Raw genomic sequence first — 25895 nt, forward strand, 5'->3', positions numbered from 1 at the left:
CATTGCCTAAATAAAGTTGGAGGAGACTGTCCCTTAACTGGTCTGTTTTTACAGCATGTTATTGCTATGGAAACACTGAATAAACAGCTGTACAAACCTGACAGTGATATTGTACAGGATCCCCCAGTACTGAAGCTAAATAGGTTGACATCAGTGTAGTTGAAGCCTTGTATCAAATGACCATCTGTCCAGGCTGGCACTGTGGAGGCACAGTTAGTGAGACACTGCTTTAACAGAGGCCTGTTGTGGAGCTGCAGTGGTCCTCTGTTAGCAGGGGGGGGGGGGGGGGGGGCAGTGTTGAGGTTAATGCTAAATACAAGGCACTCTGCCAGTACCTGACACTGTAAGGATGCTCTGACAGCTGCTACACAGCACACTACCTGTTTTTAAATCCATGGTGAATTAATATTTTAAAAATAATGTAACATTGACTCAAATATGCATAACTGTGATGTTCTATCACATTGGAAAAGCCCTGTTTGTATCTACTTTGAAAAAGATGCTCTATGAGATGCTGTACCTGTCAAATTCATATTTTGTGAGATAAAAACACGATTACCTACGTCCTGACGCTGCACCGACTGATACACAACCCATATCGCTTTGAAGCGGTGGCAATTAATCCTGAAGCAGATCTGCGTTAATGCAGACGGGAACACGGTTGCATCTGAACTGGGATGAAGAAGCGAGAGGCGCCTGCAGGCCTCCAGCGCATGACACTGTGATGTAGAGTGATTGCTAACCACGACAAACGACCTCCAGTGTATTGGATCCATGGCTCATTGCCAACATATTGACGACTGACGCCTTTACAACGTTTCTCTATCGAGTCTCTCACTCCATCTCCCCGTGAGGCCTGTAATGAGGAGAGCAGAGTAGTGTACAAGGACCTGAGTGATGGCTTCATCGGCTGCTCAGTCCTCTGGAGGGATCACCACGCAGAGATAATGTCAACAGACCACCAGGACAAAGGGATTACAGGCTTCAACATGTTTTTGGAACTGTTTGTGGATTAGAGAGATAGATCGGAAAGGTGGGAGATAGAGGGGATGTTGTGTGTGAAGGGGCTGCAGGTGGGATTCAAACCTGCGTCTACCCCGGTACATGGACCAACATCTCTACCCTGTGAGCTATGTGGAGACTGGGCTGTAACCATTTTAAACATCGAAAACATTACCTTGATAAATAACCACGCTTCTTTGATGTATTTCCTACAGGTAACGTTGCTTGACAATGTTCTAGCAACCAGTCTTATAACCAGAATTAAAGCAATGTTCTAACCAATCAAATTGCTTTGATCTAAATGAGACGTTTTTGTAGCTAAACACGAAAGTCAGAATACCTCGTTGAGAGAGCAGAACCATGTTAAACACTCTCTTTAGGATAATGTTGAATGTATACATAATGTTGACTGCTGCATGTTCAGAGCATGTCTGGATAACAGACTCCACTTCCAACCGGAGTACAACAAAGCTCTTGAGTTGATAAACATGTCGCTATGCTAATCACTGTTGCCCTCAGTTGATACCGTACGTTTTGGGCTAACTCTCAGAGCTGGGCCAGTGTTCAGGTAGCCCTGGGACAGTGTTCAGGTAGCCCTGGGACAGTGTTCAGGTAGCCCTGGGCCAGTGTTCAGGTAGCCCTGGGACAGTGTTCAGGTAGCCCTGGGCCAGTGTTCAGGTAGCCCTGGGACAGTGTTCAGGTAGCCCTGGGACAGTGTTCAGGTAGCCCTGGGCCAGTGTTCAGGTAGCCCTGGGACAGTGTTCAGGTAGCCCTGGGACAGTGTTCAGGTAGCCCTGGGACAGTGTTCAGGTAGCCCTGGGACAGTGTTCAGGTAGCCCTGGGCCAGTGTTGAGGTAGCCCTGGGACAGTGTTCAGGTAGCCCTGGGACAGTGTTCAGGTAGCCCTGGGACAGTGTTCAGGTAGCCCTGGGACAGTGTTCAGGTAGCCCTGGGACAGTGTTCAGGTAGCCCTGGGTCTTGTCTCAGGCCACACATATCACTTTTGTAACAGGAAACATATTGAGACAATAAAGCTCCAACACTGAGATGGAGTGATGCAATTATACGATAATAATGAATTAGCCGTTCGAGTCTGAAACGTTACTTGCATCACAGCAGCTCCATTTGCAACATCAACGAGGACAAATATTAAGACACGACACAAGGACAAAAAACATTTACCGGAAACTTTCTTTTTTTACGTGATTTTGGAAAGATGCCTGAAATAAGATTTAGAAAAAAGCGAAAAGATTTGCATTTGTTCTACTACATAAAAAAAAAAAAAAAACTGGTGAATGACCGAAGCCTCTTTGTGTCCAAAAGACGATGGATGCTAACAAGTAGCTTCATCAAACTACTACTGCCACCTTTAGCTTAGCGGTGGTGATGTGACTGTCGGACCATTCCTCGTTTGGATTACAGAATAGTATTCAACACTCTCTTCAGGATAATGGTAGATGTAGTGAACATGAAGTCCCACACTGACGGTAGCATTGGTTGGTGACATGTAATCCCCCATAAACCCCTTCTGAAATAGCCATGTGATTTCATCAGCACAACTGATAGGCAAAGTTATTTGTATCTGACTGCAATTATCAACGTGGTGAAGTAAAGGTTCTAACAAGGCAGGGAGAACAATGGCAGAGAGAAAAGAATAATAGTAGTGTCAGAATGTGAGCTGCAGTCTCTGGCAGACGAGGCGCATTCCTCCAGACTTCAGGCAGGGAGTTTAAATGTGACAGAGTGTTTTTATTCTGTCAGAGCGGCTGCTGTTTTCACATTCACACCTTCACACTATGAAAGAAGAAGGCTGGCTTTGAAGCAGAGGGAAGTCTGGCTCTGACACCTGATATATATGTGTTGCTATGTATATCTCAAGTTACCGTAACATAGTCTGCAAATTCCTGTTGAATTTTTAAATTAAGAACTTTCTGTCGTGTAGTTAGGCGTGAGTACATTTTTCAGCTCAAAGTAATTGTAAAAGATAAAATGTGATTGGATTTAGTTTTGGGAAAACAAATGTTTTGACTCTGATGGAATTCTGAATGAACATTTGGTGCACACTTTTTAAATGAGCAGGACTGAAAAGCAGAGAACTAACACTGGGATGATTGATGTACACGAGTAGTGGAAAAGTATTTAGATCCTTTACCTAAGTTGAAGTACTGACAGCACACAGTTAAAACACTCTGTTATAAGTCAAAGTAAGTACAATGTTAACTTAACGTATTAAAACCAAGTAAGTAATAAATGGCAAATAATATCTATTTAAAAAACACCCAAAAAACTCTAATTTACTTAAACTTGTTATCTTCCAATCAGCTACTTGATGAATCATCTAAGCCATTTTGTTTGTATGTACTATGGCTACTTTAATTTGTAACAAAATATCATATGTTTGAAAAATGTTATGCAATAGTCTTAATTTGTAAAGAAACTGATGATATTAAAACATCTTGAGTGCACTAGAAATAACAGTAATTCACTTTCATTTGTTGTGACGTTAAATTAGAAAATATCATGTAAAGCAAAGTGCCTCATCGTTGTAATGAAGGAAGTGACTTGTTCACCTGCAGTCAGTGGTCAGCTCTAGAGAAAACCAAGGCCCATCTAGCTTAAAGGTGCCCTGACCAACACATGGATGAAAGGAAAGCTGCATGAAGCTATACTGACTCTTTCTGCTCTCCCCCAGGGGAAGAAACTGCCCCCCAACATCGACGAAGACGCTGAGGAAGGTGACGTGTCGGACGAGGACAGTGCTGATGAGATGGAGGACGACTGCAAGCTGATGAACGGAGATGTATGTACCTGCTCTTTCTTTTCCACACGTATCTCTACAGGCAGCTGTTTCTGTCCAACAGACCGAATGTCAAAGTGTGTATTTCCTGTTCCTTATGTTACAGAGGCCATGTTGGGTTAATGTTAATAAGGGCCGGGACATCTCTAAGCAGTTGACCAGTCACATCAGAGCCGGCCTTCTAACCAATCAGAGCAGACGGGGCTCTTTGTGAACATTAAAGCATGGAGGCATGTCACAGTAGAGACACTACATGTTAATATGAACCTGGACGTGAGCAGAATACGGCCCCTCTAATCTAAGCTCTGGTCACTGAGTGTTTTCCTCCTGTCTCTTCTCTGCTGTTTGCTTTGTCTCTTTCTCTCTGGCTATGTGTTCTCATGTCCTGCTCTTCTCTCTTCCTGTGTGTCCTTCTCTTCTACTGTTGCTTGCTTCTTTTCAAAGTGGAAGGTACTGTATACGAAGCTCCTTCTCCTCAAACCACCTCAAAACCATCCCCAGTCATCTGCCATACCTTCTCATCATACGCTATGCTCCATCACATGTGTCATGATTCTCTATTTGGAACCAAGCATGCACCTTTAAAGGTGACTTTTTGGTATTCATAAAAATGGAGACAGTGTTACTCATAAACACTAAATGTTTATATATATATATAAATAAATATATCGGTTATAACTCTTTAAAACTTTAAAATGGCAGCTATAGGGAGGGCAATGTTTCAAGTAGAAAAGTCGCATAGCCTTGCTGGAAATAAAATATACACTTTTTTTTTTTATCCGACCTAAAGTAGTACAAATCTTTTTAATGTGTTGGGTTCTTAGAAAAAAGTAAGAATTCTGAATTGAATCTCAGAACCCCAAAACCATTTAACTTTTGGTCAGATGTCAAAACTCTTTCACATTTTCAATAGAAGGCTAATGTTGTTGTATTTTTTGTTATTCCAACTGATGAAGTTTAGATGGAAACTCTTTCTACGACTCACAGACGAGTGTTAAAATGTATTCACAAAAGGACATCAGTACTGAGGCTTTAGGTGTTTGCATTTAAAAGAAGCTATAATTACCCGCCAAAACAGCATTTTGTCCGGCAGTAAAAACCTCTGAAACAATTATTTGTTCAGTGAAAATGAAGATGAGGTGTGATAGCTGATCCAATGAAGTATTAGGAAAGATTAAAGCATAAATGCTTAATGTTTATTTGATTAGCTTTTCTTTTTTAATGCTTAATGTCTTTCATTTTTTTTTTTTGTAAAGCACTTTGAATTGCCTTGCGTTGAAAAGTGCTCTATAAATAAACTTGCCTTGCCTTGCCTTGCATAGTCAATTATGCACACAATCTGCCATCTTCCTGCATCATATCCACCTATCAGTGTGTTGACACTCTGGCCCAATTCCAATCCCCCCTACACACTAACCCTCCGTTTGTGTGGAGGGTCCAAACCAACAAGTGTGGAGGGGGAGTGGGCTACCAAGCCCTCAGCGAGTCTGCATCGGTGCTGACTTCCCCTGCTGCTCCACCTGACTGCACTCAACGCTGCGTGTGTCCGTCAGGAAACACACAGCGTTTACAAACGGTTCCTGGTAAACTGCGATGTTAACAACCTCATGATAACCTCATATCTTTTTTACTTAGGATCTGTTGCATTTTATTATAAAGTTGTGTATATTTACAGACTGTTGCAAAAACTAAGAAGCTTATAAACATCAGGTTTAAAACTAAAAGAGCTTTACAAAAAAGTAACACAATTCAAGATGTTTGGAGTTTTATTTTAGTTATACATTTCCATTTTTGTCCAAGAGAAGCTGATTTGAAACCGTTGTTACAAACAGTTACGGCACTTCCTGTTTCTGCCGAGAGAGGGGAGGCATTCCCAAAGCTTGCTGCTGTGTTTACTCCCTCCATCTGACAGGGGGGAGCCTCGTTGAGCTGCGAGTGTCACTCCGTCACGGAGTGGGAGTGGGTAGGGTGTGATTTGGAATTGGGCCTCTCTCATGGAGCATGCTGCTGCTGCCTGCTCTCTGCAGTGGAGACACTGCCCCCATGAGGCTGACCTCAGCATGTGCGTTATATTCTCGACAAAGCATTCAGCAGTAATCTCTCAATAAGGACATCTTCCATTGATCCATCTGTATAATGTCCCAGTGCCATCCTGTCTCATGTGGACACGCATTCATTACCCATCAGTGTGGAGCTCCTGCATCATGTGACATGTGTGATGCTTCATCCCTGCACCTTCTGAATGTGTGGAGGATCCTGCATGTTCTTTTTAGTTATAGTACAAGCTTTCTTTTACATTAGGATCTTAATAAAGCGTATTGGGTCACTTCATCTAGATTTAATTAAATGTATATTTTATTATTATTCAAATATTTGTATTTATTTTCCACATATAACAAACAGCAGCACTCAACATTCAAAAATACAGCACACACAGAAAGTATACAAAATATCAATTGACATCCAAAAGAGATACAAAGTATGTATATAGAAAGTAAACATACAAGTAAATTATTAAATTAAAAACGACATGGTTAAATAACCAAAAGTAAAAATGAAAACATAAATGAATAAAAAACAATGTGGGGGGGGGGGGGGCTACGTTATTTCAATGTTAGAGAATTAATTCTCAAAGTAGAACAGAAATGGTTGCCAGACCTTATAGTACTTTGCGATAGAGCCCCGGGTAGTGTGCTTTAGCTGCTCAAGTTTCAGATGGGACATTACTTCCTCTACCCAGCGCTTGTGAGACGGCGGTGCTGCCTTCTTCCAACTAAAGAGTATCAGACGCCTAGCAAGTCGGGTAGAGAATGCCTCAGCCTCAGCCTGGTCAGTTGTTATTCGTGTCTCCTGTGTGACCACGCCAAATAATGCCGTCAATGGGTTAGCATCCACCGCCGGGTTACACATGTACGAAAAGGGTTTAAATATACCAGTCCAAAAAGGGGCCAGTTTTGGACAGAGCCAACACATGTGACTTAGGCTGGCCGGGTCCCGACTGCACCTGATGCAGGTTGGGTCTAGACCTGTTTACTTGCAGATAGATGTAACCTATGCAGAACTTTAAATTGTAGCAGGACATGTCTAATGCACATTGAGGATGAGTGGACAAATCGATTTGCTGCCTGCCAAATAGTATCTGATATAGTTATTCCCAGCTCTTCCTCTCATTGCCTCATTGAGTGATTAAGCGACGGAGCGGCGACCCTCTGAATATTGTCATATAACACAGACACCAGACCCCTGTCACAGGGATCCATATTTAAACAGTCATCAATCCAGGTACTCTGTGGGGCTGCTAGAGAGAAGTGGGTCCTGACATAACTACGTATCTGCAAATATCTGAAGAAACATGACTGGGATATTGAAAGCCTTCTTTAACTGCTCAAAAGAAATAAAGTGTCCATTTTTAAAACGATCTTTAACACACCTAATCCCTCTCCCATGCCATAACCGAACAGATGGATCAGTGAGAGTTGGAGAAAAATGTACATTTGCCAGAATTGGGGAAGCAATAAGTGCCTGTTTGTGTTTGAAATTAATTCTAAACTGAGTCCATATCTTTAGAGAGCCTCGGATGACTGTGTTATTCGTCCAGTAGTTTTTACTCGAGGGTAGTGGTGCGCAAATTAAAGAGCAAAGTGACACTGGATTACTTGAATGCTGCTCCTTTACAGACCAAACTGGGGATTCGTCCGTCACATCAACACAAAACATCAGCTTGTGGATGTTGGCAGCCCAATAATAATACACATAATTGGGTAAGGACCAGGGTTGGGTTGTAACGGAATACATGTAACGGCGTTACGTAATCAGAATACAAAAATCAAGTAACTGTATTCAGCTCGCGTTACATTTGAAAAACGAGTAATCCAAGGTTTCCCACACATAGACTATACTTGGGCGGGCCGCCCAGGTATATTAACGGCCGCCCAAGTATATTTCGCGACCCATTTAGGTTTTTTTTTTTTAATAATTTTTTTTATATAATTTTTTTTTTTATTCGTCCGTAACCACGACGCCATCTGCGATAGATTAACTTGTGGACAATGATTCCTCGCTCCCTTGCACTGATCTCGCCTCCTTCTGGCCTGTTAAGTGGCCTGCCTCACACAGGGTGACTGGCTGTCCACATGATGTGGCCTGCCGACATGGCCACTGTCATACAGATCATAAATCAAAGCCCTTGATTGGTCTCTGTGTGTCATTCCAGCTCGGGATAACCTCAGCTCAGGTGAGGTAAAGGACTCTCTGAGTGTTTAGAAAGTTAACTTTAAGTTCTCAGTGGGTCTCAAACGGTGTGGTCACCAGTTATGTAAACACATATTAAGGTGAAAAAAGGTAAGATACACTTTTAAAACTTGTTGAGAGAAAACTAGTCTTTGCTGCTGCCTCAAAGAGGAGCAGGGGGAGAGGAGGGAGACAGGAGAGGCTGATTCAGGAGCACACACACTCACTATAAATGAACCAAAAATAAATTAATAATCAAGTTTCAGTGTTTTTTTCATATTGGAAATGGTATGTTATTGGTTATGGCCATGATTTTATGATTATTGAAATGTATACAGTTATGTTTAATATAGGTGTTTCCATAGATCTAGTCTCTATATTTTCCCCTCAAAATGCACCAGATTGATGCATTTAACTCCAAAATAAAAAATAAATCTTACCGGGGGGGCATGCCCCTGGACCCCCATAGAGGATTCGACCCCCACTAAAAATCACATGGATAGGTTCCTAAATACATTTATAAATACATTTATTTTTTTAAATAGTAACCCATTTCCATATGTTCATGTGTGGGTAGTAGATTTAAATTATAGGGCTATCATTATGGGCCCTGCCTGTACCTGTTCGCTCTGCCATCGCTACCACCACTACCGCTATTTCAGATATGTGGGAAACAGATCTGTGGGAAACACTGGCAGTTAATGGACCAACACCAGAGGTGTTCCCATACACACAGGCGTTGGAGCTGTTCTTCATGAAATCCCAGAAGGATGAAGTGCTCTGACAAACAGTGCCATCTTTGCGCAAAATATACAGGAATGAAAAGTCAATAAATAAACATGTTGTTAAAAACTTTTTTTTTTTTTTTTTTTTCGGGCACCCCACCCCGCCCGCCCACAGTTACTTTCGTAAACCTGAAGTGAATACATTTTGGATTACTTATTGGAATTATTGGTGGAAAGATTTCCTCTCAACATGTAATATTCATTACTAGTAGGTACAGCCGATTCAAATCATCAGAGCCGCCGCAGATGGACCAAAAAAGCGTTTGAAAAAAAATCGCGGGTCCGCTCGCTCAGTGAAACAATAACAACAAAACATGGAGGAACAAAAGTCTGCATGTGTGTGTGTATAGGTGTGTGTGGTTAAAACACATCAGCCTGCGGTCGCTCTTTAGCCTTACTAATGATTATTTCTGAAGGTATACACAGTGAAGGCGGTGCGTGAAAGGCGGTGCGTGAAAGGCGGTGGTGAAAGGCCACTGCGCGGCGCGCTCGTCTTCAGAGGCTGAGTTAACCCTCCCGCTGCCTCCTGGTGCTGCAGAGAGGTCATAAAGTGAAGGAGGTTTTCCTTCTATAAAGCAGCTGTGGGCAGCAGATACTGTGAGTCACGGACATGAATTCATAGATCAAGGCAGACTGGTTGGCACACACTCTCCTGTTTTGCCAATCCGGTGCTTAAACAAATATAGCTCTCCACCCCTGGCCGAAATGTCCTTAAAATGATAGTCCGAGTTCAACATTTTAATTCAGTGTCCTGCCAAACTGGCAGGACAGAAGGCGACACGCCGTTCTAAGCCGTGTCCCTCACTCCTCACATCCCAAGCTGCATCCCCAACAAGTGTATTATGTTGTTACATCGTTTCAGAGGTTATGTTTCAGTTGTGCTCTTGATAAGCCATTAAAACAGTAAAAACACGTTCAGTTTCCTTTTGCTTTTTGTGTCTCCTGTTCACCAAAACATACCATCTGTGATGGAAAAAGAAAGTAATCTAAAAGTAATCTGATTACGTTGATTAACTGTAACTGTATTCGGATTACTTTCAGAGCCATGTAATCAGTAATCAGTAACTGATTACATTTACAAAGTAACCCTCCCAACCCTGGTAAGGACAAACCACCCTCCCCCTTTAGCCTTTCCAAATACTCTTTCCTAATTCGAGGTACAGCTTTATTCCAAATAAAAGTGGAAGTCCATCCATCCATCCATCTTCTCCCGCTTATCCGCGGTCGGGTCACGGGGGTAGCAGTTCCAGCAGAGAGCCCCAAACTTTCTTTTCCCTGGCGACATCAACCAGCTCTGACTGGGGGGTCCCAAGGCGCTCCCAGACCAGCGAAGAGATATAATCCCTCCACCTGGTCCTAGGTCTACCCCTTGGTCTCTTCCCAGCTGGACGTGCCTGGAACACCTCCCTAGGGAGGCGCCCAGGTGGCATCCTAACTAGGTGCCCGAACCACCTCAACTGGCTCCTTTCGACGCGAAGGAGGAGCGGCTCAACTCCGAGTCCCTCCCTGATGACCGAACTTCTCACCTCATCCCTAAGGGAGACACCAGCCACCCTGCGGAGAAAACCCATCTCGGCCGCTTGTATCCACGATCTCGTACTTTCGGTCATGACCATCCTTCATGACCATAGGTGAGGGTAGGAACGACAATGGCCCGGTAGACAGAGAGCTTTGCCTTCTGACTCAGCTCCCTTTTCGTCACAACGGTGCGGTTAAAGCGACTGCAATACCGCTCCCGCTTGCTCCGATTCTCCGGCCCATCTCACGCTCCATTGTTCCCTCACTCGAGAACAAGACCCCGAGATACTTTGAACTCCTTCACTTGGGGTAAGGACTCATTCCCTACTTGGAGTGGACAGTCCATCGGTTAAAGACCGAAGTGGAAGTGCATTTATTTAATTCCCTAAAGAAGGATTTAGGGATGAAGATTGGGATTGTCTGAAACAGAAATAAGAACCTGGGCATGATCGTCATTTGAACAGAATGAATCCTGCCAGCTAGTGACAGGGGGAGAGTCGACCATCTCTCCATGTCCAGTTTAGCCTTACCAAGCACTGTTTTCAAGTGATTCCATCAGACCTTTGTATGTGTACGTGACACAGACACCTAGGTATGTAAAGCTGTCCTTACACACGAGAGAGGGAAGTTCTGAAATGACATTTGACGTGCTTTATCCTTTACTCAGGTTCAGTTTATAGCCCGACACCCGGCCAAACTCGGCGATAAGTTCCAAGGCAATAGGTATAGTGGCATGGGGCTCCGAAAGAAAAAGAAGAAGATCATATGCATAGAGCGACAACTTATGCAATTCTCCCCCCCTTTGCACTCCAGTTAGACTAGCGGTCTCTCTTAACAGTATTGCCAGGGGCTCATAGCAATATGGAATATCTGGGGGCTCAGTAGACACCCTGTTGTGTCCCACGGAAAAGTGGGAAATAATGAGACATTATCCCATTAGTTCGAATTGAAGCTTTAGGCGCTGTATAAAGGATCTTGATCAGCCAACAAAAAGTAGGGCCGAAGCCGAACTCTCGAGCGCAGTGAACAGGTAATTGTATTCAATCCTATCAAACGCCTTCTGTGCATCCAAGGATATAAGAAGTTCAGGTTCGACATTGTTGGGCTGGTAGATAACATTGAACACACGGCGGAGGTTGCTTGAAAGTTGTCTACCCACAATGAAACCAGTCTGATCTGGATGTATCAATTTAGGCATGATTTTCTCAGGCCTCCCTGCTAGGACCTTGGTTAGAATGTTATAGTCGCAACATAAAAGACTAATCGGGCGATATGATTCACACAACAACGGATCTTTATTCTTTTTGAGTAATATGAGATAGATGCCTAGTTGGGGAAGAGCCTTCCTAACCAGGACCTCCTCGAATACCTTTACTAATAGCGGCAGTAGTTTAGGGGCAAAACCTCTCAGGGCCTGGTGCTTTTCCAGGCTTCATTTTTTTAATTGCGTTGTCAATCTCTGTTAAAGTTATATTTCTCTCCAGTCCAGATTTGTCTGATTCATCCAAGGAGGGCATTTCAATTGACTAAAGAAGTCATCTACTAATTCCTTGCTACTTGCCCCCGAGGTGCAGATTCTCATAAAACTGGAACTGGGCATTAATGTTTTTTTGGTCTGTGACAATATTACCTTCCTCATCTTTTATTGCAGATATAAAACCTGCTGTTGCTGACTGTTTAAGTTGATGGCACAAAGCTTGCTGGCACGCTCCCCATGTTCGTAGAAATTAAAGCGTGATTTTAAGTGAAGATCTACAGGTCCCCATTGGACAGAGAATCAAATTCTGTCTGAAGCGAAATTCTCTCCTTGTAAAGATTCTCCGAAGGCGATACTGAATGTAATCTGTCAATCACTTTAATCCTATCAATCAATTCTGTAGCTCGTTTGAATTTCCTTTTAGTTTCACCAGAGTTATAAGATATCACTTGCCCCCTTACATATGCTTTCATGGTTTCCCATAGTGAAATAACTTATCTCTGGGGACTCATTGGTTTCGAGAAAGAAATCAATTTGTGTGTTTCTAAAGTCAACAAAGTTTTTTCCGCAAAGCCTAGGATTAAGGCGCCATACGTGTTGACGGAGTATTTCCTGGAAACGGAGCTTCACAAGTACTGGGCAATGGTCTGATATGACTATACTGTTGTATTCCACCTGTGTAGTTATGGGCAATCATTTTTGGTCTATTAAAAAACAATCAATTCTAGAGTAGGTTTGGTGTACTGGGGAGAAAAAAGAGAACTGTTTGGAAGTCGGGTATTTAAATCTCCAGGGGTCAATCACTCCGTAGGCTTGAATGAATGTATTTATGCAGCTTGCTGATTTATTAGGTGTGGTGACCTTACTGCCAGAACGATCTAGCACAGAGTCTAGGACACCATTTAGGTCCCCCCCTAATATAATCATGCGAGTCTAGGCCTGGCAACAGTGAGAAAAGATTCCTGAAGAAATCAACGTCATCCCAATTTGGGGCATACACATTCGCAAGCACTACTGGCTTATTGAACAGTTTACCTTGAATAATTATGTAACGACCATTTTTGTCCCTTAGGATTTGACTCTTCAAACTGCACATCTTGTGCAGGAGAATACCTGTGTAAATCCTGCTCTTTGAAGCTTAGCTGGTCTTTATTTAATAAATTAGTTTCCTGTAAATAAGCATCTCTGTAACGTATGTGTATTCACTCTCTGTCCTACACGCCTTGTTGGAGCCTGCCCCCCTCCCAGTGAGCCCACTGTGCTCTGATGTGTGATTATGTGTTACAATGGCGTTTGTTAGCAACCAGAAAATGACACCAGTAATGACAAACAGATGAGAATGCTGCGTGGGGTCTGGTGGGTGCCGTGTTGGCGGGACGTTGCTGGGCTCGCTGCTCCGCCCTTTGAGGCTCGAGGATTATCAGAATTGGTCTCAGGAATAAGAAAAGACACTAAAGATAAAGAAAGTTCGAGGTGTCCTCCCCCCCTCAAGTCTGCTCACATCACTCATTTTAAACTCACATAACTTATCATCTAATTTCAGCATTATAACACCGTCTCAATAAATGCAGCTGCCCACTAAAATCAGTTGTAGAGCAGGGTTTCTCAAACTTTTTCATACCAAGGACCACTTAACCAATAAAAAAACACTCGCGGACCACCCAACTCCACAAATATCCAAAAACACATTGTTTTTTACAAATCGCCTGAACATTGTACAAACAAGTGGCAACATGTGTGATGAAGGTGCTTATCTGGGCTATATCATGCAATCGAAAGTGAAACTTAAGCTCGGTCCATTGCGGAGTAGTAGATTTATTTATTTCAAATGTGAAATGTTACCAATATACTCACGGACCACTAGGGGGCGCTCACGGACCACCAGTGGTCCGCGGACCACACTTTGAGAAGTACTGTTGTAGAGGACATTTCAGACTGATCCATGACTCCCAGCAGCCCTTGTGTGATGTACTCCGGGTCAGTGTGTGTAACTGCTCCCCCCCTCCTGCAGACTACAGCCAACAGGAAGCAGGTGGAGAACCTGGCCAAGAAGAAGCTGGACAACCTGATGAAGGAGTCCAAGATCCGAGACAGAGAAGACCCCGACAGCTTCACCATCGCAGCCCTCCCCCCGCCGGGAAGTCCACCGACAACACGGGTTCCAAGGTAAATTGTTCGAAAGATTTATCGTTTGTTAAAAAAATAATTCCTTTGCTATTTACAGGAACAGCTGCGTTTCATGAAGCATATTCAGGCAGTAGTTTTCACCAACACTGAAACACATGAGCACACTACAGTTTAAAAAAGCATAAATAAAATCTGAGCTGACAGAAAATGCTCCGTTTTAGTTTAATACACACAGTTAAGCTCACACACACTATTGTATGAACATATAGGTTCACCTGCTGAATGATGTGGCCAGGGAAAGGACCGTTTGGGGCTCTCTGCTGGAACTGCTACCTCCGCGACCCAACCACGGATAAGCGGGAGAAGATGGATGGATGGATGGAATCATGCTAGAAATCCATAGTTATTAGAAATATAACAGTAATCTGATTTCATATTTTTTTTTTATGTAACTGGAAGGGAATACAGTTAACTTTTTTTATCCTGATAACATAATCCTCTTACATGTCATCTGTTTCTCCCAAGCCTGTTTATATAAGGCTTCATTTTCACATTCAGACGTTCTCTTCCCAGAGGTTAAGGTAGTTTCAGGTTTTATTTGTCAAATTTCAGACATCACGAATGAGCAATAACTCCCAGCAGCCCTTGTGTCATACACCATTTGTCATGTTCAGGTTCCTCTGTGTAACTGTTCCTTATGTCTAGCAGAGAGTAACAGTTTCTTTAATAAGTTCTCTTACAAATCTCAAGCATGTCTCCTAACTGAGCTGGGCCAGTGTTCAGGTAGCCCTGGGCCAGTGTTCAGGTAGCCCTGGGACAGTGTTCAGGTAGCCCTGGGCCAGTGTTCAGGTAGCCCTGGGCCAGTGTTCAGGTAGCCCTGGGCCAGTGTTCAGGTAGCCCTGGGACAGTGTTCAGGTAGCCCTGGGCCAGTGTTCAGGTAGCCCTGGGACAGTGTTCAGGTAGCCCTGGGACAGTGTTCAGGTAGCCCTGGGACAGTGTTCAGGTAGCCCTGGGCCAGTGTTCAGGTAGCCCTGGGACAGTGTTCAGGTAGCCCTGGGACAGTGTTCAGGTAGCCCTGGGACAGTGTTCAGGTAGCCCTGGGACAGTGTTCAGGTAGCCCTGGGTCTTGTCTCAGGCCACACATATCACTTTTGTAACAGGAAACATATTGAGACAATAAAGCTCCAACACTGAGATGGAGTGATGCAATTATACGATAATAATGAATTAGCCGTTCGAGTCTGAAACGTTACTTGCATCACAGCAGCTCCATTTGCAACATCAACGAGGACAAATATTAAGACACGACACAAGGACAAAAAACATTTACCGGAAACTTTCTTTTTTTACGTGATTTTGGAAAGATGCCTGAAATAAGATTTAGAAAAAAGCGAAAAGATTTGCATTTGTTCTACTACATAAAAAAAAAAAAAAACTGGTGAATGACCGAAGCCTCTTTGTGTCCAAAAGACGATGGATGCTAACAAGTAGCTTCATCAAACTACTACTGCCACCTTTAGCTTAGCGGTGGTGATGTGACTGTCGGACCATTCCTCGTTTGGATTACAGAATAGTATTCAACACTCTCTTCAGGATAATGGTAGATGTAGTGAACCTGAAGTCCCACACTGACGGTAGCATTGGTTGGTGACATGTAATCCCCATAAACCCCTTCTGAAATAGCCATGTGATTCATCAGCACAACTGATAGGCAAAGTTATTTGTATCTGACTGCAATTATCAACGTGGTGAAGTAAAGGTTCTAACAAGGCAGGGAGAACAATGGCAGAGAGAAAAGAATAATAGTAGTGTCAGAATGTGAGCTGCAGTCTCTGGCAGACGAGGCGCATTCCTCCAGACTTCAGGCAGGGAGTTTAAATGTGACAGAGTGTTTTTATTCTGTCAGAGCGGCTGCTGTTTTCACATTCACACCTTCACACTATGAAAGAAGAAGGCTGGCTTTGAAGCAGAGGGAAAGTCTGGCTTCTGACACCTGATATATATGTGTTGCTATGTATATCTCAAGTTACCGTAAACATAGTCTGCAAATTCCTGTTGAATTTTTAAATTAAGAACTTTCTGTCGTGTAGTTAGGCGTGAGTACATTTTTTCAGCTCAAAGTAATTGTAAAAGATAAAATGTGATTGGATTTAGTTTTGGGAAAACAAATGTTTTGACTCTGATGGAATTCTGAATGAACATTTGGTGCACACTTTTTAAATGAGCAGGACTGAAAAGCAGAGAACTAACACTGGGATGATTGATGTACACGAGTAGTGGAAAAGTATTTAGATCCTTTACCTAAGTTGAAGTACTGACAGCACACAGTTAAAACACTCTGTTATAAGTCAAAGTAAGTACAATGTTAACTTAACGTATTAAAAAACCAAGTAAGTAATAAATGGCAAATAATATCTATTTAAAAAACACCCAAAAAACTCTAATTTACTTAAACTTGTTATCTTCCAATCAGCTACTTGATGAATCATCTAAGCCATTTTGTTTGTATGTACTATGGCTACTTTAATTTGTAACAAAATATCATATGTTTGAAAAATGTTATGCAATAGTCTTAATTTGTAAAGAAACTGATGATATTAAAACATCTTGAGTGCACTAGAAATAACAGTAATTCACTTTCATTTGTTGTGACGTTAAATTAGAAAATATCATGTAAAGCAAAGTGCCTCATCGTTGTAATGAAGGAAGTGACTTGTTCACCTGCAGTCAGCTGGTCAGCTCTAGAGAAAACCAAGGCCCATCTAGCTTAAAGGTGCCCTGACCAACACATGGATGAAAGGAAAGCTGCATGAAGCTATACTGACTCTTTCTGCTCTCCCCCAGGGGAAGAAACTGCCCCCCAACATCGACGAAGACGCTGAGGAAGGTGACGTGTCGGACGAGGACAGTGCTGATGAGATGGAGGACGACTGCAAGCTGATGAACGGAGATGTATGTACCTGCTCTTTCTTTTCCACACGTATCTCTACAGGCAGCTGTTTCTGTCCAACAGAACCGAATGTCAAAGTGTGTATTTCCTGTTCCTTATGTTACAGAGGCCATGTTGGGTTAATGTTAATAAGGGCCGGGACATCTCTAAGCAGTTGACCAGTCACATCAGAGCCGGCCTTCTAACCAATCAGAGCAGACGGGGCTCTTTGTGAACATTAAAGCATGGAGGCATGTCACAGTAGAGACACTACATGTTAATATGAACCTGGACGTGAGCAGAATACGGCCCCTCTAATCTAAGCTCTGGTCACTGAGTGTTTTCCTCCTGTCTCTTCTCTGCTGTTTGCTTTGTCTCTTTCTCTCTGGCTATGTGTTCTCATGTCCTGCTCTTCTCTCTTCCTGTGTGTCCTTCTCTTCTACTGTTGCTTGCTTCTTTTCAAAGTGGAAGGTACTGTATACGAAGCTCCTTCTCCTCAAACCACCTCAAAACCATCCCCAGTCATCTGCCATACCTTCTCATCATACGCTATGCTCCATCACATGTGTCATGATTCTCTATTTGGAACCAAGCATGCACCTTTAAAGGTGACTTTTTGGTATTCATAAAAATGGAGACAGTGTTACTCATAAACACTAAATGTTTATATATATATATAAATAAATATATCGGTTATAACTCTTTAAAACTTTAAAATGGCAGCTATAGGGAGGGCAATGTTTCAAGTAGAAAAGTCGCATAGCCTTGCTGGAAATAAAATATACACTTTTTTTTTTTATCCGACCTAAAGTAGTACAAATCTTTTTAATGTGTTGGGTTCTTAGAAAAAAGTAAGAATTCTGAATTGAATCTCAGAACCCCAAAACCATTTAACTTTTGGTCAGATGTCAAAACTCTTTCACATTTTCAATAGAAGGCTAATGTTGTTGTATTTTTTGTTATTCCAACTGATGAAGTTTAGATGGAAACTCTTTCTATGACTCACAGACGAGTGTTAAAATGTATTCACAAAAGGACATCAGTACTGAGGCTTTAGGTGTTTGCATTTAAAAGAAGCTATAATTACCCGCCAAAACAGCATTTTGTCCGGCAGTAAAAACCTCTGAAACAATTATTTGTTCAGTGAAAATGAAGATGAGGTGTGATAGCTGATCCAATGAAGTATTAGGAAAGATTAAAGCATAAATGCTTAATGTTTATTTGATTAGCTTTTCTTTTTTAATGCTTAATGTCTTTCATTTTTTTTTTTTGTAAAGCACTTTGAATTGCCTTGCGTTGAAAAGTGCTCTATAAATAAACTTGCCTTGCCTTGCCTTGCATAGTCAATTATGCACACAATCTGCCATCTTCCTGCATCATATCCACCTATCAGTGTGTTGACACTCTGGCCCAATTCCAATCCCCCCTACACACTAACCCTCCGTTTGTGTGGAGGGTCCAAACCAACAAGTGTGGAGGGGGAGTGGGCTACCAAGCCCTCAGCGAGTCTGCATCGGTGCTGACTTCCCCTGCTGCTCCACCTGACTGCACTCAACGCTGCGTGTGTCCGTCAGGAAACACACAGCGTTGACAAACGGTTCCTGGTAAACTGCGATGTTAACAACCTCATGATAACCTCATATCTTTTTTACTTAGGATCTGTTGCATTTTATTATAAAGTTGTGTATATTTACAGACTGTTGCAAAAACTAAGAAGCTTATAAACATCAGGTTTAAAACTAAAAGAGCTTTACAAAAAAGTAACACAATTCAAGATGTTTGGAGTTTTATTTTAGTTATACATTTCCATTTTTGTCCAAGAGAAGCTGATTTGAAACAGTTGTTACATACAGTTACGGCACTTCCTGTTTCTGCCGAGAGAGGGGAGGCATTCCCAAAGCTTGCTGCTGTGTTTACTCCCTCCATCTGACAGGAGGGAGCCTCCCGCCCCGTCACGGAGTGGGAGTGGGTAGGGTGTGATTTGGAATTGGGCCTCTCTCATGGAGCATGCTGCTGCTGCCTGCTCTCTGCAGTGGAGACACTGCCCCCATGAGGCTGACCTCAGCATGTGCGTTATATTCTCTACAAAGCATTCAGCAGTAATCTCTCAATAAGGACATCTTCCATTGATCCATCTGTATAATGTCCCAGTGCCATCCTGTCTCATGTGGACACGCATTCATTACCCATCAGTGTGGAGCTCCTGCATCATGTGACATGTGTGATGCTTCATCCCTGCACCTTCTGAATGTGTGGAGGATCCTGCATGTTCTTTTTAGTTATAGTACAAGCTTTCTTTTACATTAGGATCTTAATAAAGCGTATTGGGTCACTTCATCTAGATTTAATTAAATGTATATTTTATTATTATTCAAATATTTGTATTTATTTTCCACATATAACAAACAGCAGCACTCAACATTCAAAAATACAGCACACACAGAAAGTATACAAAATATCAATTGACATCCAAAAGAGATACAAAGTATGTATATAGAAAGTAAACATACAAGTAAATTATTAAATTAAAAACGACATGGTTAAATAACCAAAAGTAAAAATGAAAACATAAATGAATAAAAAACAATGTGGGGGGGGGGGGCTACGTTATTTCAATGTTAGAGAATTAATTCTCAAAGTAGAACAGAAATGGTTGCCAGACCTTATAGTACTTTGCGATAGAGCCCCGGGTAGTGTGCTTTAGCTGCTCAAGTTTCAGATGGGACATTACTTCCTCTACCCAGCGCGTGTGAGACGGCGGTGCTGCCTTCTTCCAACTAAAGAGTATCAGACGCCTAGCAAGTCGGGTAGAGAATGCCTCAGCCTCAGCCTGGTCAGTTGTTATTCGTGTCTCCTGTGTGACCACGCCAAATAATGCCGTCAATGGGTTAGCATCCACCGCCGGGTTACACATGTACGAAAAGGGTTTAAATATACCAGTCCAAAAAGGGGCCAGTTTTGGACAGAGCCAACACATGTGACTTAGGCTGGCCGAGTCCCGACTGCACCTGATGCAGGTTGGGTCTAGACCTGTTTACTTGCAGATAGATGTAACCTATGCAGAACTTTAAATTGTAGCAGGACATGTCTAATGCACATTGAGGATGAGTGGACAAATCGATTTGCTGCCTGCCAAATAGTATCTGATATAGTTATTCCCAGCTCTTCCTCTCATTGCCTCATTGAGTGATTAAGCGACGGAGCGGCGACCCTCTGAATATTGTCATATAACACAGACACCAGACCCCTGTCACAGGGATCCATATTTAAACAGTCATCAATCCAGGTACTCTGTGGGGCTGCTAGAGAGAAGTGGGTCCTGACATAACTACGTATCTGCAAATATCTGAAGAAACATGACTGGGATATTGAAAGCCTTCTTTAACTGCTCAAAAGAAATAAAGTGTCCATTTTTAAAACGATCTTTAACACACCTAATCCCTCTCCCACGCCACAACCGAACAGATGGATCAGTGAGAGTTGGAGAAAAATGTACATTTGCCAGAATTGGGGAAGCAATAAGTGCCTGTTTGTGTTTGAAATGAATTCTAAACTGAGTCCATATCTTTAGAGAGCCTCGGATGACTGTGTTATTCGTCCAGTAGTTTTTACTCGAGGGTAGTGGTGCGCAAATTAAAGAGCAAAGTGACACTGGATTACTTGAATGCTGCTCCTTTACAGACCAAACTGGGGATTCGTCCGTCACATCAACACAAAACATCAGCTTGTGGATGTTGGCAGCCCAATAATAATACACATAATTGGGTAAGGACCAGGGTTGGGTTGTAACGGAATACATGTAACGGCGTTACGTAATCAGAATACAAAAATCAAGTAACTGTATTCAGCTCGCGTTACATTTGAAAAACGAGTAATCCAAGGTTTCCCACACATAGACTATACTTGGGCGGGCCGCCCAGGTATATTTACGGCCGCCCAAGTATATTTCGCGACCCATTTAGGTTTTTTTTTAATAATTTTTTAATAATTTTTTTTTATATAATTTTTTTTTTTATTCGTCCGTAACCACGACGCCATCTGCGATAGATTAACTTGTGGACAATGATTCCTCGCTCCCTTGCACTGATCTCGCCTCCTTCTGGCCTGTTAAGTGGCCTGCCTCACACAGGGTGACTGGCTGTCCACATGATGTGGCCTGCCGACATGGCCACTGTCATACAGATCATAAATCAAAGCCCTTGATTGGTCTCTGTGTGTCATTCCAGCTCGGGATAACCTCAGCTCAGGTGAGGTAAAGGACTCTCTGAGTGTTTAGAAAGTTAACTTTAAGTTCTCAGTGGGTCTCAAACGGTGTGGTCACCAGTTATGTAAACACATATTAAGGTGAAAAAAGGTAAGATACACTTTTAAAACTTGTTGAGAGAAAACTAGTCTTTGCTGCTGCCTCAAAGAGGAGCAGGGGGAGAGGAGGGAGACAGGAGAGGCTGATTCAGGAGCACACACACTCACTATAAATGAACCAAAAATAAATTAATAATCAAGTTTCAGTGTTTTTTTCATATTGGAAATGGTATGTTATTGGTTATGGCCATGATTTTATGATTATTGAAATGTATACAGTTATGTTTAATATAGGTGTTTCCATAGATCTAGTCTCTATATTTTCCCCTCAAAATGCACCAGATTGATGCATTTAACTCCAAAATAAAAAATAAATCTTACCGGGGGGGCATGCCCCTGGACCCCCATAGAGGATTCGACCCCCACTAAAAATCACATGGATAGGTTCCTAAATACATTTATAAATACATTTATTTTTTTAAATAGTAACCCATTTCCATATGTTCATGTGTGGGTAGTAGATTTAAATTATAGGGCTATCATTATGGGCCCTGCCTGTACCTGTTCGCTCTGCCATCGCTACCACCACTACCGCTATTTCAGATATGTGGGAAACAGATCTGTGGGAAACACTGGCAGTTAATGGACCAACACCAGAGGTGTTCCCATACACACAGGCGTTGGAGCTGTTCTTCATGAAATCCCAGAAGGATGAAGTGCTCTGACAAACAGTGCCATCTTTGCGCAAAATATACAGGAATGAAAAGTCAATAAATATTTTTTTTTTTTCGGGCACCCCCCCCCGCCCGCCCACAGTTACTTTCGTAAACCTAAAGTGAATACATTTTGGATTACTTATTGGAATTATTGGTGGAAAGATTTCCTCTCAACATGTAATATTCATTACTAGTAGGTACAGCCGATTCAAATCATCAGAGCCGCCGCAGATGGACCAAAAAAGCGTTTGAAAAAAAATCGCGGGTCCGCTCGCTCAGTGAAACAATAACAACGAAACATGGAGGAACAAAAGTCTGCATGTGTGTGTGTATAGGTGTGTGTGGTTAAAACACATCAGCCTGCGGTCGCTCTTTAGCCTTACTAATGATTATTTCTGAAGGTATACACAGTGAAGGCGGTGCGTGAAAGGCGGTGCGTGAAAGGCGGTGCGTGAAAGGCACTGCGCGGCGCGCTCTTCTTCAGAGGCTGAGTTAACCCTCCCGCTGCCTCCTGGTGCTGCAGAGAGGTCATAAAGTGAAGGAGGTTTTCCTTCTATAAAGCAGCTGTGGGCAGCAGATACTGTGAGAGTCACGGACATGAATTCATAGATCAAGGCAGACTGGTGCACACACTCTCCTGTTTTGCCAATCCGGTGCTTAAACAAATATAGCTCTCCACCCCTGGCCGAAATGTCCTTAAAATGAAGTCCGAGTTCAACATTTTAATTCAGTGTTGGCCAGTGTTGGCAGGACAGAAGGCGACACGCCCGTTCTAAGCCGTGTCCCTCACTCCTCACATCCCAAGCTGCATCCCCAACAAGTGTATTATGTTGTTACATCGTTTCAGAGGTTATGTTTCAGTTGTGCTCTTGATAAGCCATTAAAACAGTAAAAACACGTTCAGTTTCCTTTTGCTTTTTGTGTCTCCTGTTCACCAAAACATACCATCTGTGATGGAAAAAGAAAGTAATCTAAAAGTAATCTGATTACGTTGATTAACTGTAACTGTATTCGGATTACTTTCAGAGCCATGTAATCAGTAATCAGTAACTGATTACATTTACAAAGTAACCCTCCCAACCCTGGTAAGGACAAACCACCCTCCCCCTTTAGCCTTTCCAAATACTCTTTCCTAATTCGAGGTACAGCTTTATTCCAAATAAAAGTGGAAGTCCATCCATCCATCGATCTTCTCCCGCTTATCCGTGGTCGGGTCACGGGGGTAGCAGTTCCAGCAGAGAGCCCCAAACTTTCTTTTCCCTGGCGACATCAACCAGCTCTGACTGGGGGATCCCAAGGCGCTCCCAGACCAGCGAAGAGATATAATCCCTCCACCTGGTCCTAGGTCTACCCCTTGGTCTCTTCCCAGCTGGACGTGCCTGGAACACCTCCCTAGGGAGGCGCCCAGGTGGCATCCTAACTATGTGCCCGAACCACCTCAACTGGCTCCTTTCGACGCGAAGGAGGAGCGGCTCAACTCCGAGTCCCTCCCTGATGACCGAACTTCTCACCTCATCCCTAAGGGAGACACCAGCCACCCTGCGGAGAAAACCCATCTCGGCCGCTTGTATCCACGATCTCGTACTTTCGGTCATGACCCATCCTTCATGACCATAGGTGAGGGTAGGAACGACAATGGCCCGGTAGACAGAGAGCTTTGCCTTCTGACTCAGCTCCCTTTTCGTCACAACGGTGCGGTAAAGCGACTGCAGTACCGCTCCCGCTGCTCCGATTCTCCGGCCCATCTCACGCTCCATTGTTCCCTCACTCGAGAACAAGACCCCGAGATACTTGAACTCCTTCACTTGGGGTAAGGACTCATTCCCTACTTGGAGTGGACAGTCCATCGGTTAAAGACCGAAGTGGAAGTGCATTTATTTAATTCCCTAAAGAAGGATTTAGGGATGAAGATTGGGATTGTCTGAAACAGAAATAAGAACCTGGGCATGATCGTCATTTGAACAGAATGAATCCTGCCAACTAGTGACAGGGGGAGAGTCGACCATCTCTCCATGTCCAGTTTAGCCTTACCAAGCACTGTTTTCAAGTGATTCCATCAGACCTTTGTATGTGTACGTGACACAGACACCTAGGTATGTAAAGCTGTCCTTACACACAGAGAGAGGGAAGTTCTGAAATGACATTTGACGTGCTTTATCCTTTACTCAGGTTCAGTTTATAGCCCGACACCCGGCCAAACTCGGCGATAAGTTCCAAGGCAATAGGTATAGTGGCATGGGGCTCCGAAAGAAAAAGAAGAAGATCATATGCATAGAGCGACAACTTATGCAATTCTCCCCCCCTTTGCACTCCAGTTAGACTAGCGGTCTCTCTTAACAGTATTGCCAGGGGCTCCATAGCAATATGGAATATCTGGGGGCTCAGTAGACACCCTGTTGTGTCCCACGGAAAAGTGGGAAATAATGAGACATTATCCCATTAGTTCGAATTGAAGCTTTAGGCGCTGTATAAAGGATCTTGATCAGCCAACAAAAAGTAGGGCCGAAGCCGAACTCCTCGAGCGCAGTGAACAGGTAATTGTATTCAATCCTATCAAACGCCTTCTGTGCATCCAAGGATATAAGAAGTTCAGGTTCGACATTGTTGGGCTGGTAGATAACATTGAACACACGGCGGAGGTTGCTTGAAAGTTGTCTACCCACAATGAAACCAGTATGATCTGGATGTATCAATTTAGGCATGATTTTCTCAGGCCTCCCTGCTAGGACCTTGGTTAGAATGTTATAGTCGCAACATAAAAGATTAATCGGGCGATATGATTCACACAACAACGGATCTTTATTCTTTTTGAGTAATAATGAGATAGATGCCTAGTTGGGGGAAGAGCCTTCCTAACCAGGACCTCCTCGAATACCTTTACTAATGGCGGCAGTAGTTTAGGGGCAAACCTCTCAGGGCCTGGTGCTTTTCCAGGCTTCATTTTTTTAATTGCGTTGTCAATCTCTGTTAAAGTTATATTTCTCTCCAGTCCAGATTTGTCTGATTCATCCAAGGAGGGCATTTCAATGTGACTAAAGAAGTCATCTACTAATTCCTTGCTACTTGCCCCCGAGGTGTGCAGATTCTCATAGAAACACTGGAACTGGGCATTCATGTTTTTTTGGTCTGTGACAATATTACCTTCCTCATCTTTTATTGCAGATATAAAACCTGCTGTTGCTGACTGTCTAAGTTGATGGCACAGAAGCTTGCTGGCACGCTCCCCATGTTCGTAGAAATTAAAGCGTGATTTTAAGTGAAGATCTACAGCGTCCCCATTGGACAGAGAATCAAATTCTGTCTGAAGCGAAATTCTCTCCTTGTAAAGATTCTCCGAAGGCGATACTGAATGTAATCGGTCAATCACTTTAATCCTATCAATCAATTCTGTAGCTCGTTTGAATTTCCTTTTAGTTTCACCAGAGTTATAAGATATCACTTGCCCCCTTACATATGCTTTCATGGTTTCCCATAAAGTGAAATAACTTATCTCTGGGGACTCATTGGTTTCGAGAAAGAAATCTATTTGTGTGTTTCTAAAGTCAACAAAGTTTGTTTCCGCAACAGCCTAGGATTAAGGCGCCATACGTGTTGGCGGAGTATATCTTCCTGGAAACGGAGCTTCACAAGTACTGGGCAATGGTCTGATATGACTATACTGTTGTATTCCACCTGTGTAGTTATGGGCAATCATTTTTGGTCTATTAAAAAACAATCAATTCTAGAGTAGGTTTGGTGTACTGGGGAGAAAAAAGAGAACTGTTTGGAAGTCGGGTATTTAAATCTCCAGGGGTCAATCACTCCGTAGGCTTGAAGGAATGTATTTATGCAGCTTGCTGATTTATTAGGTGTGGTGACCTTACTGCCAGAACGATCTAGCACAGAGTCTAGGACACCATTTAGGTCCCCCCCTAATATAAAATCATGCGAGTCTAGGCCTGGCAACAGTGAGAACAGATTCCTGAAGAAATCAACGTCATCCCAATTTGGGGCATACACATTCGCAAGCACTA

The 25895-nt window shown here is 42.9% G+C and overlaps 1 protein-coding gene across 2 annotated transcripts in view; it reads left to right on the forward strand.

Moving 5' to 3' along the window:
• plch2a (phospholipase C, eta 2a) overlaps positions 1–25895 on the forward strand; it is a 334996-nt gene that overhangs the window by 280483 nt on the left and 28618 nt on the right. For both annotated transcript variants that reach the window (XM_034087852.1, XM_034087851.1), the window contains one exon: positions 3694–3801. In XM_034087852.1, coding sequence (XP_033943743.1) covers positions 3694–3801 — 108 coding nt within the window. The remainder of the gene's footprint in view (positions 1–3693; positions 3802–25895) is intronic.

Source organism: Pseudochaenichthys georgianus, chromosome 7, assembly GCF_902827115.2.
Source record: "Pseudochaenichthys georgianus chromosome 7, fPseGeo1.2, whole genome shotgun sequence".
Taxonomy (NCBI): domain Eukaryota; kingdom Metazoa; phylum Chordata; class Actinopteri; order Perciformes; family Channichthyidae; genus Pseudochaenichthys; species Pseudochaenichthys georgianus.